The 16,823-nt window shown below is 42.0% G+C and overlaps 1 protein-coding gene across 17 annotated transcripts in view; it reads right to left on the bottom strand.

The window, feature by feature from the left end:
- The window catches only part of FNBP1 (formin binding protein 1), a 136,600-nt gene that overhangs the window by 73,436 nt on the left and 46,341 nt on the right, over positions 1-16,823 (bottom strand). For 16 of the 17 annotated variants that reach the window (XM_027616196.2, XM_027616197.2, XM_027616181.2 and 13 more), the window contains exon 2: positions 10,156-10,271. The exons of the other annotated variant lie outside the window; for it this stretch is intronic. In XM_027616196.2, coding sequence (XP_027471997.1) covers positions 10,156-10,271 — 116 coding nt within the window. The remainder of the gene's footprint in view (positions 1-10,155; positions 10,272-16,823) is intronic. 17 annotated transcript variants of the gene reach the window in all.

Here is a 16,823-nt window from a genome sequence, read left to right as displayed (position 1 = left end):
TTTTAACCTGCCCAGCAGGTTTGCACTGAACACACTCAGATGAGACAAAATCACTCACATCTCTCTTCCTAATCTCACCTCTGGGTCAAGAATCCAGACAATCTCTACATTCAAGATGCTTAAATTTACACAAAAACCAGGAGGTAAGCCTGGAAAAACAAAACTCACTAACATGGGTCCCATCGGCTGATTTCTCGTGGGACCTGACTTTGGTGGCTGTAGTTTTAGGGAAATAGCCAGAAGAGGCTGACTAATGGTCCACAGTGGGGGTCCTCACTTGACCACATCTCAGTATTCACTTCCCTGTTTACCCCGTGTTTCTATTCCTCTTTCTAGTAGCTACTTTCATTATTTCACATTTTCTTGTATTCCCCCTGAATCTAAAGATTCACCTAGAAAAAAATGTACCATCATAAGTTTACAATTTTGATCATGGTACATTTTACATACAAAGTGGATGTGATTTCATCTCTGACAGGTGTTACTAGATGATTTGAGGCAATGGACTTCAGTAAAAAGGACATTGCTCTGGGATGGCGTGACCCCAGACAAACTAACAAGCAAGTCTGTGCATCCAGCTCCTCATCTGTGAGTTCAAGGGGATCAGATGAAATGACCTCTATTGCCCCTTCAAGTTTTCTGAGGGAATATGTAACATCCAAGAACATTGACTGTTGCAATTTAAAGTGAAGATACAGGGGTGCCTGGGTGGCTCAGTTCGTTAAGTATCTGCCTTGGGCTCAGGTCAGGATCCCAGGGTCCTGGGATTGAGCTCCACATCAGGCTCCTTGCTTAGTAGGGAACCTGCTTCTCCCTCTGTCTGTCGCTCCCCCTGCTTCTGCTCTCTCTCTGACAAGTAAATAAATAAAATCTTTTAAAAAAGAAAATAAATGAAATAAAATGAAGATATGAAGGGCACCTGGGTGGCAGACTCAGTAGAGCATGGGACTCTTGATCTTGAGACCTTGAGTTCAAGCCCCACACTGGGCATAGAGCTTACTTAATAATAATAATAATAATAATAATAATAATAAATGTCATCTTTTTTCTGATACTCTGGATGCATAGTACAGTTTACCTAATAAGTCTAGGTCCAAAAGAATGCTGAAAAATAGCATTTCCTTTAAAAATGTGGCTTAGGGGCACCTGGCTGGCTCCGTTGGTAGAGCGTACAACTCTCAATCTCAGGATTGTGAGCTCAAGCCCCCAATAAAATCTTTTAAATAAATAAATAAATAAAGTGGCTTAAATAAAAAAATAATTCAAAGGAGAGAAATCTTGTTTGTTGAAAGCACAGTACAGTTCTTTCAGCTGGTTTACCACAGTCACTCCTTAAAATGTAGATTTAGTAAAAACAGTCCATCCTACTCACAGCTGGCAGGGATGGAAAGGGGAGCACATGGAAAGCAGATGACCATATAACCAATAGGTTCTTTTCCACAGATGCGTAGAGTAGCATATATGGGACTTTTTGGTAGAGAGGAAGAGGAGTGGGGGGACGGGCAGAGGCAGAGAGAATCTCAAGCAGGCTCCATGCCCAGTGAGGAGCCAGACGTGGGGCTCAATCTCACAACCCTGAGATCATGACTTGAGCTGAAATCAAGAGTCAGATGCTTAGCCGACTCAGCCACCCAGGCGCCCCAACATGTGAGATATTTTTAATGCACAGTTTTAAATATTAACCATTTCTCCTATTAACTATAAATTACACATTGAAAATATCACTTTGAAATTCACATCTTATATAAAAATTCTTTTGAAACTGTTATTGTAAAGGTTTAATTAAATCCACATTTTCTGGGGCACCTGGCTGGCTCAGTCAGAAGAGTGTGCGACTCTCTTTTTTTTTTAAACATTTTATTTATTTGACAGAGAGAGACACAGCAAGAGAGGGAACACAAGCAGGGGGAGTGGGAGAGGGAGAAGCAGGCCTCCCGCCGAGCAGGGAGCCCGATGTGGGACTCGATCCCAGGACCCTGGGACCATGACCTGAGCCGAAGGCAGACGCTTAACGACTGAGCCACCCAGGCGCCCCGAGTGTGCGACTCCTGAACTCGATTTCGGGGTCGTGAGTTCAAACCCAAGGTGGGGTGTAGAGACTACTTAAATAAAACAAAACAAAACAAAAAAACCCACTTCATATTTAAAAAAAATAAATTAAAAAATTCATAAATCCACATTTTCTTTTTAGCTTCCAGTCCTAAGCCTTCATAAAAATAATTTAAATTTTATATCCAGTTGAAGGAAACATAGCTTGAATATAGAAAGTTAAAACCAGCACTCTTTTTAGTTCCTTTTTACCAATCCAATCCTAAACAGGATGAAAGACCACACGGGGTGTGGGGGGCGGAATATTCTGTTGTGGGTGACAGCCTGTGGAGACCGTCACGTTGTGATGAATGAGTCTCACTTTGACCATGTTAGCATATACAGCATTCAAAATGCTTCTTAAAAGCACCAATGAATAATTCACTCTACAAATGCCAGCAGAAAACTAAAAGCATAAGAGGTCTGGAAGGGAAATTCAGGATTTTTCTCTCAGGCACCACTAGAAAGAAAGATCAACTTTCATTTCCATTCTCTAGAGATGGGCTTTCTTGCCCCTATTTTGTATGAGGTTACTTAAAAAACAAGCAAGAAAACAAACCACAAAGAGCAGCTTTAAATTTATGGGATCTTTCTGAGAAATTTTAAGTGTTTTATATATTAAACTTGCTCTTCAGACAGGCTAATTAAAAGGTAAGAGAAAAATATAATCCTCTCATAAGGATACTGGATTTTAGCTTGGTTGATCCAAAGAGCCACAGGGAAGCTTTTTAAAAAGGAGATACCTGGGCCCAGTTCCAGGCCCTCCGAAATGGAAGGTCCAGGGCTGGGTCCAGGAATGTTTTGTTTTTTCTATCTTTCTTTTTTTTAAAAGCTCACCACAAGATTTCCGGATAAAGACAGCAGAATAAAATTCAATCAGAGAATTGTGCTTTCCCTACAAGAGGTGAGAATTAAAAGCCAGGACAATTTTCAACAGCAGAAAACAAGCCAATGAAGAAAGAAGCATAACTTCAGTCTACGCACTTCGAAAAGCGGCGACCATGGTGAGGGACGGAAGATTCTGGGACCACATGGATGGATGCTGCCCCCACCCTCACTGCCACTTTGGCAGGGGGGTGGAGTAGGGTAGGAAAGCTCTGAGAAGAAGACACACAGGCCGACCACCCAGGTTCCAGAATTCGGGCAGGAGCAGGGGTCACCACCTGGATCCTCACTCTCCAGGGCTCCAAACTGGATGCCTGTGGAAGCTCATCCCTAACCTAGGCATTCCAAAGGAACAGGATATATCTCTCAAACAGAACCTCTAACAAAGTTCTGGAACACGCTCAGAGTCTCAAAGACAAAATGTACAGAACCAGGCCCTTTGCCTCACCCTTACCCCATAATGGAGCTCAGAGGGAAAGGCCGACAGTTCTAGAAGCACAGCCAGAAACGCTCAACTACCCTCTATCAGAACCAACAACAGCACTGGTGTTGTTTATGCAGGTAAGAAAAGCATGCTTAGGAAGTGCATGTGCCTTATCTCATTAAGTCCCCTGAACAACCTTAGAAAGGAGGAATTACTATTATTCACATTTTACAGATGAAAAAGATGAAGCACAGGGAGTATGTGCCCCAAGTTGTGTCACTATTGAATGGAAGAATCAAGAATGCATCCCAGGTACTGGGGCTCTAGGGTCTGTTCTCTTCAGCACTTCACTCAACTGCCCGTATTAAACATAAGTGAGGTGAAAAGATATGATATATAATACAGAAGAGAAGGAAGAAAGTGGGGAAGGAAGGTAGGTTGGGAGAACGAAGGAAAGGAGGGAGGGAGGGACTGACCCCCCCCCCAAAAAAAAGAAAGAAAGAAGGAAAGAAAGAAACCAATCTGGAAGAAAAGAAGGAAGAGAAGCAAAAGCAAACTCCTCCAGAGTATTTTACACTACAGACAAACTTAATAAAAACACAAAGCCAATGAAGCAAAGAATTCCCAGACCACGGGCTAAAAGAGATGGCAAAGTTAAGGAAATGAACTAAGAACTAAAGCATACCACTACAGAACTAATAAATAAAGTGGGCTGGGTATCAAATTTAACAGAAGAAAGCTTTGAGATAATCATAATAAGGAAAGCAACTAACAAAAGCAGAAAAAAAAGATTACCTAAAGAACAAGATGCTTTAACCTAAGGAAAACTCATATCTCTGAAGTACATATAACCCAGTAAGTAGTACAGAAAAAATATTCAGATGTAATTGAAGAAAGTTACCCTGAAATAAATGAAGAACGTAATCTGCATATGAAAGGGCTCTAAGGAAACTGACAAACAATGATCAACAACAAGGCTTCGCTTGGGGATGTTTTCAAACTGCTAAATGGAACAAAAAAATTCTTCACATATATAGTCAAAGCAAGTCACCTACAAAGAAAAAAAAAATCTGGCTGGCCCCAGACTTTTCCACCAAAAACCAATGCAGCAACAAAGTCTGGAGAACAACCAGGTCAAATTATTATCAAGTATGGGGGCATTCTCAAACAGGAACAAACTCCGAGGATTACTTCATAAACTCTCATTAGGGAAGGAAATATTCATATTTCTCTTGATGCCAAGAGACAGGTGGAGAGCCTGTGGTAGAAGGAATGGAGGTGAGCATACGTTTATATTTAAATACAGAATTAAAGGGCACCTCGGTGGTTCAGTCGGTTAAGCATCTGACTCTTGGCTTTGGCTCGGGTCATGATCTCAGGGTCAGGGGATCCATCCCGGCCTCGGGCTCTGCACTCAGCACAGAGTCTGCTTGAGATTCTCTCCCTCTGCCCCTCCCCTACCGTGCACACACACACTCTTTCTCTAATAAATAAATAAATATAAATAAATAAGTAAACAAATAAATGCAGAATTAAGACAAATTAACTGTGGGACTATGTTAAAGACCAAATTATATAACTCGACTAGAACAGGAAGCAAAACATGTAAATATTATTTTCTTTATCTTACTTAGCAGTGAGTCAATTGAGCTAGCTTAAAATTGTAACGTGGAGTTAAAAAAACAAAGTCATGACATCCTCCAAGTTTTTTATAATCTTTCTGTGAAATCTTATAAGAGTTTAATATTTATGGTTCAGAAAATCCTGCAGTTCCATTCGTATGTATTTTTTACGGTGAAAGTAACTGTAAGTTGAATTCCTTGTATATACAATATATGCAATATATTTTATAAAATGATTTCTACATAGTTACCCTTTATTGACAATGAACTCTGATTAGAAAAAAAAAATTGACCAGGACATAAATGGGTCATCAAAAAGAAAGCATAAACGGCTCAAATGTATAAAAGCAGGCTCAACCTCATTGATAATAAGAGAAACACAAACTAAGGCTCAGACTCTCCAATTTTTACTTATCACGTTGGCAAAGATAAGAAAAGACTGGTACCAGGGAGAGCTGAGGGTCAAGGTAAGTAGCACGGCCCCAGGCTCTGCTATGAGCAGTAAGGGTCACAGCCTCTCAGGGGTAACTTGGTGAACTCTATCAAAACCAGGGCGCTACTTTTAGGAAATTTGTCTCTAGACAGGCTTGTCCAAGTGGATTCCTCAAGGTTATGCATTGCAACTTTGTTCAGAGTTGCAAACAACTGGAAACAATCAACACATCCACCAAGCCAATGCAATATTATAAAACCACAAAAATAATGAATCCCTGGAACAACCTCCAGGATGTAGAAAGACAAGGGCACACGGGACTGCTGGGGAAGCAAGGAAGAAAACACACCCTCATTTGCCTGTGTCAGCATAAAATTTCTGGGGAAGGATAAACAAGAGGCTGATGACATTTACTGTCCCCAGGGACAGGGTTAAGAGAAGGGACCCTTGGGCGCCTGGGTGGCTCAGATGGTTAAGCGTCTGCCTTCGGCTCAGGTCATGATCCCAGGGTCCTGGGATCGAGTCCCGCATCGGGCTCCCTGCTCCTTGGGAGCCTGCTTCTCCCTCTGCCTCTCTCTCTCTCTCTCTCTCTCTGTCTCTCATGAATAAATAAATAAAATCTTAAAAAAAAAAAAAAAGAGAAGGGACCCTTCACGGCACACCGTTTTCTATCTCTGGCATTTTTAATCGTATGAAGTCATTATCTGGTCATAACAAATAATTTAGCTTTTTAAAAAAATTTAACAGTTGCTAAGGGCAATCAATAGTTGGTTCTCTTCTATAGGTCTATGAAACGTTTTAAAATTTTATTAGGCATTTGACCTTACATTGCCTTGAAGAAATAATAACTACAGCAAGGGTCAGTAAACTTTTTCTGTAAAGGGTTGGAGAGTAAGTATTTTAGACTTGCAAGTAGGTCATGCTCAGGTGGTCCCTGTTGCAACTAGTCAACTGCAATTGTTTTCAGAAGCAGCCATAGACAGTACATTAATGAATGGATGTGGCCTTGTTTCTGTATAACTTTATTTATAAAACCAGGCAGTGGATGGATTGGGACAAAGGCTGTAATTTGCCAACCCGTAAACCTACAGAAATCAAAGCCCTAATGATCATCCTTTGCTTCTAAAATAAGTTGGCATTCTTTTTTCTCTAATGCTGAAAAAAATAAAAATGATTTAATGCCAGAAACTTCTCCAAAAAGATCGTGTTGCTTTTTCAACATCATACTGATATTTCAAGCAAGCATTTGTTGACCATGCTTCAGTCACCCCTGGCCTTTCCATTCCTTGAACATGTTTCCACCTCAGGACCTTTGCACTTGCTGATCCCTTGGCCTGGAAGAGCTACCCCTAGACCTTGGGATGCTGGCCCTCTCTGTCTTCGGTTCTCAAGCAACAGGTTCTCCCTGGCTAGTCTAGCTAAGTAACCCCCACCCACCATCATGCTCTATTACATCACTGGTTTTACTTATCTGGGATGATAAATGCTATCTTTAAATGATTTAAATTTTTGCTTGTTTGCATGTGGTCTGTTTTCCACAGTGAGCAGGTGAGCTCCAAGGTATCTTGTTCATTAGAGCTCCCCTGGCACTCTGTTGACACACTGTTGGTTGTTCTGTTGGTAAGCCTCTTCCGCTCTCATAGCCTGGGCAAACACGATTCTCCTTGAAGCAATGGGGACCAAACATCTTAGAACGGGACCTGTTGATTCACTCTTTCTACGACTATTTACTGAGTACCTATTATGCATCAGGCACTGTTCCATACTACTGGGAGACTTTAGTGAATACAACTCAAAAACCCCTGCCCCTAGGGGGCTTCCATTCTAGCAGGGAGGAGTGGAAGGCAATGAGTAATAAGTATGATATATAAGAAAATTGTAAAGAATGTTAGAAAGTTATTAGTGCTACGGAAGAACCGTAAATACAGCAGGAAGATGAGGCAGGCCTCACTGAGCAGTTAACATCTGAGCAAAGACTTGAAGGGAGGCGAGAGGGTGGGCATGCGAGGAATATATAGGTGATACCCGTACAGAACGGTGAGCCCTGGGGCAAGAGTGCGCCTCGTGTGTATGAGAAACAGCAAGGAGGCTGGTATGGTTAGAACAGAGGAGAGAGAAGGAGGAAAGACAGGACGTCAGAGAGGTTGGGGGATGTGATCACACAGGGCACAACGACATGGTGGCAGCTGGTGGGGAGAACCACATCAGGGCAGTTTGTTTTTGAATGAGGGCGTGCTTGTGTGTCGATGGGGATAATAACCCAGCAGGGAACGAAGAACTGAGGACACGGGAGAGAGAACCACTGGGGCTGAGTTCCGGAGCCAGAGGGAGGGGGAACACCGAGTGCACAAGAGGGGGGCCTGGATTTAGACAGAAGCATCTCGGGGCGGGGGGCACAGATGCTCAGAGTCTGCAGACACTCTCTTCTAACTGCTTCCATGCTCTCAGTGACGTAGCAAGCAAGTGGTGAGGATGGGAAAGGAGATGCTGGGTTTGCAGAAAGGGGAAACTGAGTCACTTTGGTGAGTGGGGCAGCAAATCGACAAAGGATAGAAAGGATGCTTATGTATCGGCATTGAGGACCCGGCTGAGGGCTCAGTATCAAGGAGGAGAAGACCAGTCTGAAGGGTTAGTAATGGTTTTGAAGGCATTTGTTCAATTACTCCTCATCTTGTAGGTCAACTTCTCCCAACAAGTACAAATTGAGATACCTCTTAGGGATGTAATGAAACAATGTTAATAGTTAAATCTCAGGGGGCGCCTGCCTGGCTCTGTCAGTGGAACACGGGACTCTTGATCTAGGGGTTGTGAGTTTGAGCCCCATGTTGGGCGTAGAGTCTACTAAATATATATTTAGATCTCAGGAAAAGTACTTTTCAAGAGACTGCCATCAGAACCCTGACACTGATCCTCTGTTTCAACTTGTGATCCACAAGAGGGTAAAACAGTCAATGGAGAGCCATTGTATTTTACCCTAAACTCACACTGGAATTTGCATTCTTTTCCAATAGCCTTCCATTTTGTTACTTGCATCCTCCGTCCCTCACCTAGGGTGATGAGAAAGGGCAAGGAGCCAGGTGCAATCCAGAGGGGGAGCTAAGAAAGCCCTTTCCCTTCATGACACAGAACCAAGCAGATACTTGCTAAGTGTTGAATTAATGGCATCTAATCATAAACCTCCCAAACAAAACAGGATCATGACAAAGGTGCCAGGGAAGACAAGTGTAAACTAATACAAAAAGAAAGGCAACAAACAGATAAATCCATAAGGTGAGACCGTATTTTGGCTAAGGATGTATGTAACCCATTTTCACACCAAAGACATTTTATGACGACAGTGCGACATTTAGGTAATTGGCACACTAAGCAGCCCCTTCCCTATTGCCATATTCAGGATGTGAGGCACACACACACACAGTGCCAGAAATCAATCCGGATTCACCAAGTCATAACGGTTGCTTCATTGAGCAATATGTTTTATGTTTTCTTTTCTCAACGGAAACAAAACTTGTCATCCATAAAAACAATCCGTATGTACCACTCAGGTGCTTATTTATAAACACCACCAGCTCTAGAAGAATCCACCTTCTCTCAGTGACACCTGACATACCCCTCCTGCAGACGCTCTTTGGGTTCAAACGAAATGTTTCTATACCAAAAGTCATCTGGATCTTTAACAGGTCTTAAAACAATCTGCACCAACCAATTCAACCAAACAAGAAATCATTAAAGTCTGTGCCTGCCACGTCAAGTTCCAGCTTTGTTCTACCAACAACTTTTACACATTTTATCTAAAAGCACAAATTTCTCGGATAATTTCATCATTAAAAATGTAAGCAGTCCAAGCACTTTTAAAATGCTGCTCCACAGGGCTCTTAACAGGCTGCTGGACGGAACACGGATCGGGAGAAGCATTTTGGAAAGCTGTCTACTTAAAGCTAAACACCTATGACCCCACAATTCCACTCCTGGGTGTAGACAGACTTCATATCCCCAAACAGGAGACGAGCAATGGCCTCGTGGCAGAGGAATGAGTGAACTGTGGTATACTCACACACCCAAATACCAACCACCAGTGAAAAGAAACAAGCTACCACCATTATACAGCCTCTTGAATGAATCTCCCAAACATAATGTAGAAAAAAAGAAGTCAAATACAAACTGCCTAATAAGTTAATACATTCAGATGAGGTTCAAAAACAGGCAAGACTGTCCATGTCATTCGAAGTCAGAAGAGTGGACAGCCATGGGAGGAGGGTGGTGCACCGGAAGGGGCCAGGGGGCCTCTGGGGCTGGGTTTGCCTGTCTCTCCATCTGGGTGCTGGTGACACGGGGGGTGTTCACTCTGTGAAGATTTCTGGGGCTGAACACTTTTAATGTACACTTTTCTCTCTATATATATTATATTTCAATTAGGAGTTTTCTGAAAAAAAAAAAAAAAAAGTAGCTCCAAAATTCAGAAACTATCCTTCCAAAAAACAAAACAAAACAAAAACCCAGACCTAAGGGCAGTAACTTAGTTTTTATTTTTATTGTTCTATGAAAATGAATCTTCTCTATCAAAAGCAATGGTTTCTAACTGAAATATCACCTTACATAAAAGGGGAAAAATATTTAAAGGATTATACAGTATAAATGAGAATATAAATTATTGTTACATCCATTTTGCAGTTAACAATTAACCTTTTTCAATATCAACTTACCTGAGTTGCTTTGCATAGCTGAGTTCAATCTCTGTCCTTTCCTTTACAAATTTGATGTATTTCTCAAGAATGTCAATTCCCCACTGTGTGTGTTTTTCTAAGTTGTCAAATTGATCCTGTTTAAAAAAACAAACACAGAGAGAGAGAGAGAGCTTATAATCCTTCTCTGTGATTAATATAATTTCAGTGAACAATTCTCTCAACAATATGTCGCTGTGTAGAAAGCCGTTCTAATATTTTCCATGATTGTACTGGGTGCTTTTCTTGTTGAGCAGTTTTAAATCAACATTACCAAATTTGGTTTGAAAACTGCCTGGGGTACTGAACTCTGACCCATTCGTTCATGTTAGAAACATGGTTTGGGGATATAGTTAATGTCCTGGTGCAAAGGAAAATATCTTTTCCAGATTCCAAAAACCGAGAGGTGAAACACTCACATCAACTCACTCGTGCTTGCCAGCACCTTACCTGTTATCTCTGAGTTATTCAAAACAGCTCACTGAAAGTTGGGGCAAGCAAATGGGAATAAGAAGAGTTACAAAATACTGCTTTCTTCAAACAGATAAATAAAATGACTCAGGCGGACCTTATTCAAACATTTGAACATTTATCAAACCCACACTGTGGGCCAGGAAAGGAGCAGGGGAACCGAAATGAACGGAAACAGAGCCCCATCTTGCAGAGTGCCTGGAGGTTCCTAGCCTGGGAGAATGAGAGGGGGTGGGTATTCCAGCAACAGCTACTGCAAAAGTGGGGACACATCCAGGAATCTGGGGATCGGAGAGGGGGGACGAGATTTGTCCCTCTGGAGCGAAGGTGGGGCGAGGGTTCAAGGGAAGGATGGTGGTGGGTAAGAAACTGGAAAAAGTCCCTGCCCATCACCCCAGGCCTCAAACAACAAGCAAAGGAGCTCAGCCTGTCTAGTGCGCACACGTGAGCCGCTGCATTTGCAAGGAGAGAGGCACACCCACAGACATGTTTCGAATCGCCAGGAGGTGGAAGTCAGGAGATAGCTCCTTAGTCCAGATGAGAGAAAACGGGAGGAGAGGGAAGGATGTCCAGACCCGTAACAACTAGAATCAACTAGTCTTAGCGGCCGATTGCAGGAGGAGACTGGAAAAGAATATGAGGCAGAGGCAGGATTCTGGGGGCCTCCCTGCCTCTGGCTCTGGGGACTAGAGAGTCGATGGGCAGCAGTTTGGGGTGAAGTGACACGTTGCGTGAGGGAGAGACATGTCCGGAAGGGAGCTGGAAACACAGATCTACTGGGAGCTCAAGGAGGGAGGCCTGTGAGCTGGTGGATCTGAAGCAGCACCCAGGGATCCAGGGAGAGGGTCGGCAAAGTGGGCAGCAGCTCTGCACTGAATTAGTCAAGAGGGCCTGGCCCAGGTGGGAGAGACCAGAAAGGCCTGGGAAAGCGAAGGGAGTGTCAGCGCGACATTGCAGGGAAGGGAGAGCTGCCTCGAGAGAACAAGAACAATGGACCGTCTGCTGTCCCCCGGGGAGACAGCAGCAATAGAGAAATGCGGGTTCTGGCCCCACCCTGGGACTTCACCCCCGGGGGCCACCGAACGGAGCAGAGTGTAGTCATATGCCAAAAGATGCAGAATCAGTCCCTGCCTAATTTCACAACTCTGTCATGAGGATCATGGAAAACGGGAAAGAGTCAAATGAAGTCTAAAAAATACAAAGCCACAGTTTAATCCTATCACAGGTGTTGCGCGATCCTACAGGACACACTCGGCGCCATCCTTCAGCTTGGTTTTAAAACCTAGCTCCTCCCACCTTACACGTGTCCTCATGCTTTCATCCTGTATTCCATTCAAAGCTATGCAAACCAGAAATTGAGTACACAGAGTTCCCTAGAAGTCTACCTTGGGTGGGAGTGGGCACCCTGCGGAGCCAAAAGCACTTTTTCTCCAACGTCAGAAATTCTCTTCTTGAAGAAAACTCATTTCCTCAACCTTACCCCCGTCCAGGCCCACAAGACAGTTTTAGAAACTAAGGTTTTATTTTCCTGGAATATTTTTCTCATGAAAAAGAATTACTGTAGAATGTCTTTAAATCCAATAATGGGGCGCCTGGGTGGCTCAGTTGGTTAAGCGACTGCCTTTCGGCTCAGGTCACGATCCTGGAGTCCCGGGATCGAGTCCCGCATCGGGCTCCCTGCTCAGCGCGGAATCTGCTTCTCCCTCTGACCCTCCCCCCATCTCATGTGCTTTCTCTCTCATTCTGTCTCTCAAATAAATAAATAAAATCTTTAAAAAAAAATCCAATAATGGTTTACATTATCATAAAAAACAAGGGACAACTATTTAAGGTTTTCGTTGACTCTGGGTCCCCAATAATATATTCCACGGACATCTAGGTTCCACTTCAAGGAACACTAGTCAGGAAGGTGATTTATTTATGTCCTCTGTAAAGACAGGGGTTGTCAAGCAAATTAATAGTGTAAACAAGACTGTAGGTCACTTCAAACTACTTGAGAGAACAAATATACAAACAATTCAAGTAATGATTACAAATCATTCCTAGCTATTTAGAGCAAGGCTTCTTTAAAGCTCTGGGCTGGTTGGTAACCCTTTGCTAACCAATTTCATAGCAATCCTATTTACTTAAAAACTCCTTTCCAGACCCCTCCCTCCATTTGATAGTCCTCTCTCTGTTTCATCTACCATCCCCAGAACCTTATTATTTTCAGTAGTTGTAGGGTTTCCTTGAAAACTTGTTAACACCATCTGCTCTTAGATTGTCCTGCTGATAATCTCACTACATATTTTTCCCTATGAATATGCGATTCTTTTTTTTGTTTTTAGCTTTGATGTATAGAATACAGAGCAACAGCTTTTGATACCAAAACTCTTTAAAAAAAAAATCTACATTTGAATTGAGTCTACCTTAAAAATTACTGGCCCCAAACCAACAATATGTTTTCAATAAAGTTATCTGTATTCAGGAACATTCTGCAAGCTATAATAAAGCACTAAAATAAGGTCAAAATAAGATAGAAGATCTTAATACTAAAAACCTTACTCAGTAGCAACAAAGAAACTAGTACTTGTTTGTCAATATAGTATCATTATTTTTATCTGTATTAAAACATCTCTTGGGGCGTCTGGCTGGCTTAGCAGGTGGAGTGTGCAATTCTTGATTTCGGGGTTGTGTGAGTTTGAGCCCTATGCTGGGTGTAGAGCTTACTTAAAAAAATAATGAAATGAAATAAAATGTTGTCACAAATAAAATTTTTAAAAATACTGAAACATCCCTAATGATGCCACACTCTACCACTCCCATCATGGATTGCTCCAGCACGGACTTTTTTGACAGCAGCTAAAAGCAAATTCAAAACAGATGAAAAACTAATCAACCCACTTACATTCTTGACCAAAATGTGGAAAACTTAATGGAAAAACATTCCAAATCTTAAAAAGACTCCTTTGTGAGCAAATATTATAAATGGCCCTTGAAAAAACAGCCTTTGCCACTTTGGAGATGGGGCCATTACCGAAAATGCACATCTTCGCTCGTGATGTTACATAACAGCAGTTCTGAAGACCCCTCTGTCCTCTTAAAAATCATTAAGGACCTCCAAAAGCTTTTATTTATGTGGGTTACGGCTATTGATATTTACTGTATCAGAAATTAAAAACTGAAGAGTTTTAAACATACTAATTCATTTAAAAAGACGACACTAAATCCATTACATGTCAAAATAAATAGCATTGTTTTCTTTTAAAAACTTTCTGTTCCAAAACAACAACAAAAAGTGAGAGAACAGGCACTATTTTACATTTTTGCAAATCTCTTTAATGTCTGGCTTAACAGAAGACAGCTGGATGCTTCAATGCTTCTGCATTCAATCTGGTGTGATTCCTCACTTTGGCTGAAATATGTGAATAAAATAAGACTTCGTGCAGATATGTAGTAAGAAAGTGGAGGAGTATTTCAATAGCCTTTTTAGATAATTATAGCTATTAATTGATACCACACCAAGAATCAACTAATAGTAGCTTCTTAAAGGTTAGTTGCAATGTGAAATGTGAAACCATCCCCCCAATTTTTCATATCGGGTTACAATAAAATGCACTTGTCGATCTCGTACTTTGAAGGGATCTTTTACCTGCACATGATTGTATCACACTATGCACTAGTCATTTAGAAAATATCATTTCACTGATAACTTGCAGATCTTCCAAGTGCTGCCACATTTCATTACAAAATATTTTAAAATCACATTTGTTCATATTGCTACCTATCTCAGCTTTTCCAATGAGTATTTTTTTAATTTTTTTTTTAAATATTTTTAAGATTTTTTTTTTTAAAGATTTCATCCATCTGAGAGAGAGAGAGAGCACATGAGAGGGGGGAGGGTTAGAGGGAGAAGCAGACTCCCCGCCGAGCAGGGAGCCCGACGCGGGACTCGATCCAGGGACTCCAGGATCATGACCTGAGCCGAAGGCAGTCACTTAACTAAGTGAGCCACCCAGGCGCCCAATATTTTTAAGATTTTTTTAAAAAAATTTATTTGAGTGAGAGAGAGAGAGCACAAGTGGGGAGGAGGGGCTGAGGGAGAGGAAGAAGCAGACTCCCCACTGAGCAGGGAGCCTGACCTGGGACCCAATCCCAGGACCCTGGGATCATGACCTGAGCCAAAGGCAGATGCTTAACCGACTGAGCCACCCAGGCACCCTATTTTTCTTTTTTTTATAAGCTCTATTCTATGGGGCTTGAACTCACAACCCTGAGATCAAGAATCTGATGAGTCTTTAAATACTGGGCAGCTGTCAAGCTCACAGTGGCAAATGCAAATTTTCCAAAATTCTAATTTTCACTTAAAAGCTAGAATTCCATCATTGGCAACAAATAGTCGTTTCCTTAAAGAGACAGGCTCACTTCATTCATGTTTGAGAAAATACCTGCCAAATGCCCAAGAGTTTGTCCATCAGTTGTTCTCTTAAGTAAAAATGGTGTCCACGAAAAAAGCAGTTATTCAGCTCACAGCACAATCACCTGAGTATCCTGGTGACACTAAATGCTTTAGGGATACTTCCCATCTTGTCATACATACTATTCAAAAGGTGTATATTCAACAGTTGAGATTTAACAGAATTACTAATCTTACTGTTTCACCAAGGGCATTTAAAAAAAATTTTTTTTTAAAGATTTTATTTATTTGAGAGAGAGAATGAGAAAGAGAGCGAGAGCACAGGAGCGGGGAGGGTCAGAGGAAGAAGCAGACTCCCTGCTGAGCAGGGAGCCTGATGCGGACTCGATCCCGGGACTCCAGGATCATGACCTGAGCCAAAGGCAGTCACTTAACCAACTGAGCCACCCAGGCTCCCCTAAAAAATTTTTTTAAAAGATTTCACTTATTTATTTGACAGAGAGAGCGAGAGAGCACAAGCAGGGGGAGCAGCAGAGGGAGAGGGAGAAGCAGGCTCCCTACTAAGCAGGAAGCCTGACGCGGGGCTCAATCCCAGGACCCTGGGATCATGACCTGAGCCGAAGGCTGATGCTTAACCGACTGAGCCACCCAGGAACCTCCATTGAGGACATTTTTAGATAAAACTGATTTTTTTTTTTTTTTTTAAACAGCTAACAGTGAAGAATACAAGAGCTGCTGTGTTTGGAGCCACTGCCCTGATTCATACCAAGGAGCCAGCGGCCTTCCCATCACCGCTTTTGTACCATGAGCAGCAACATCCACACCGTGAGAAAGACAGTGTCTTAGTATCATCATGAAAATAGTTTTGACTCTGTGGACTCCAGAAGAGGGTTTCTGGAACCTCTGGAGGTCTAGGGACTGCACTTGAAGAACTCCTACCTCATGACACACGCTCTAAAATTTCTATCGGAAAGCTTTGTATTTCTAAAGATTAAGGAAGGCAGATAATATATGACCTAATGGAAAATTATGTTTAATGTACCAGTGCCTACTATATATACACAGACACACTCAAGAATTAACTCCGAAATTGCCGAGAGAACTGCAAATGGATGTTTCCAAGGAGTTGGGTCCAACGTGATGGACCCCCTTCTTGACCTCTTATTGCTCCTTAAATTCAAACCAAACAAAGGTCGGTGCCAGGAGCTGTTGGCTACAAGAGGCTGAGTAAGCTGCAGAGACAAATGAGAGGACAAGTGCATTAATCAAATGCAATTACTGTAGTTTCCAATTATTTTCAGGTCTGGGTGTATGCACATTGAAGACCGAACCAGAAGAAGTATGAACTACGGCAGTTGTTTGGGTCATTGTATCTTCATTAGAGTTCCTAAAGCATCACAGAGTTCAACACAAATTTTTGCCTTCATGTACCTAGCAACTCATCAGTCAGTACCAAGACTGGTCTCTCTAGGTCAGCATAGAATGACTACTCTTGGCTATGCTTGAGAAGTCTTCTGAAATCTGCTTTTTCTTTCAAAATCTGCAAAAGAAGTGACACAGAAACTACTTTCAGAAAAGCTAGTTGCTTTATTTTTTTTGTTTTGTTTGGCCTTCTTTTTTTTTTTTGGTGCTGAGACCCAGGACCGAACCAAGCTAGTTGCTTTAAAAAATGAGGAGACCCAAGTCAGCCTCAAGGAAGTTTTTCTCCGAAATATAGGTCAGTTTTTAACACAGTACTTCCTGTCATTGAAAAGTGTACTAAAACCGAAACAAATTCAAAATC

This window comes from Zalophus californianus, chromosome 13, assembly GCF_009762305.2.
Source record: "Zalophus californianus isolate mZalCal1 chromosome 13, mZalCal1.pri.v2, whole genome shotgun sequence".
NCBI classification, from domain to species: Eukaryota; Metazoa; Chordata; class Mammalia; order Carnivora; family Otariidae; genus Zalophus; species Zalophus californianus.
Note: the sequence above shows the minus strand (reverse complement) of the source record. Positions and strands in the feature narration are given on the sequence as shown.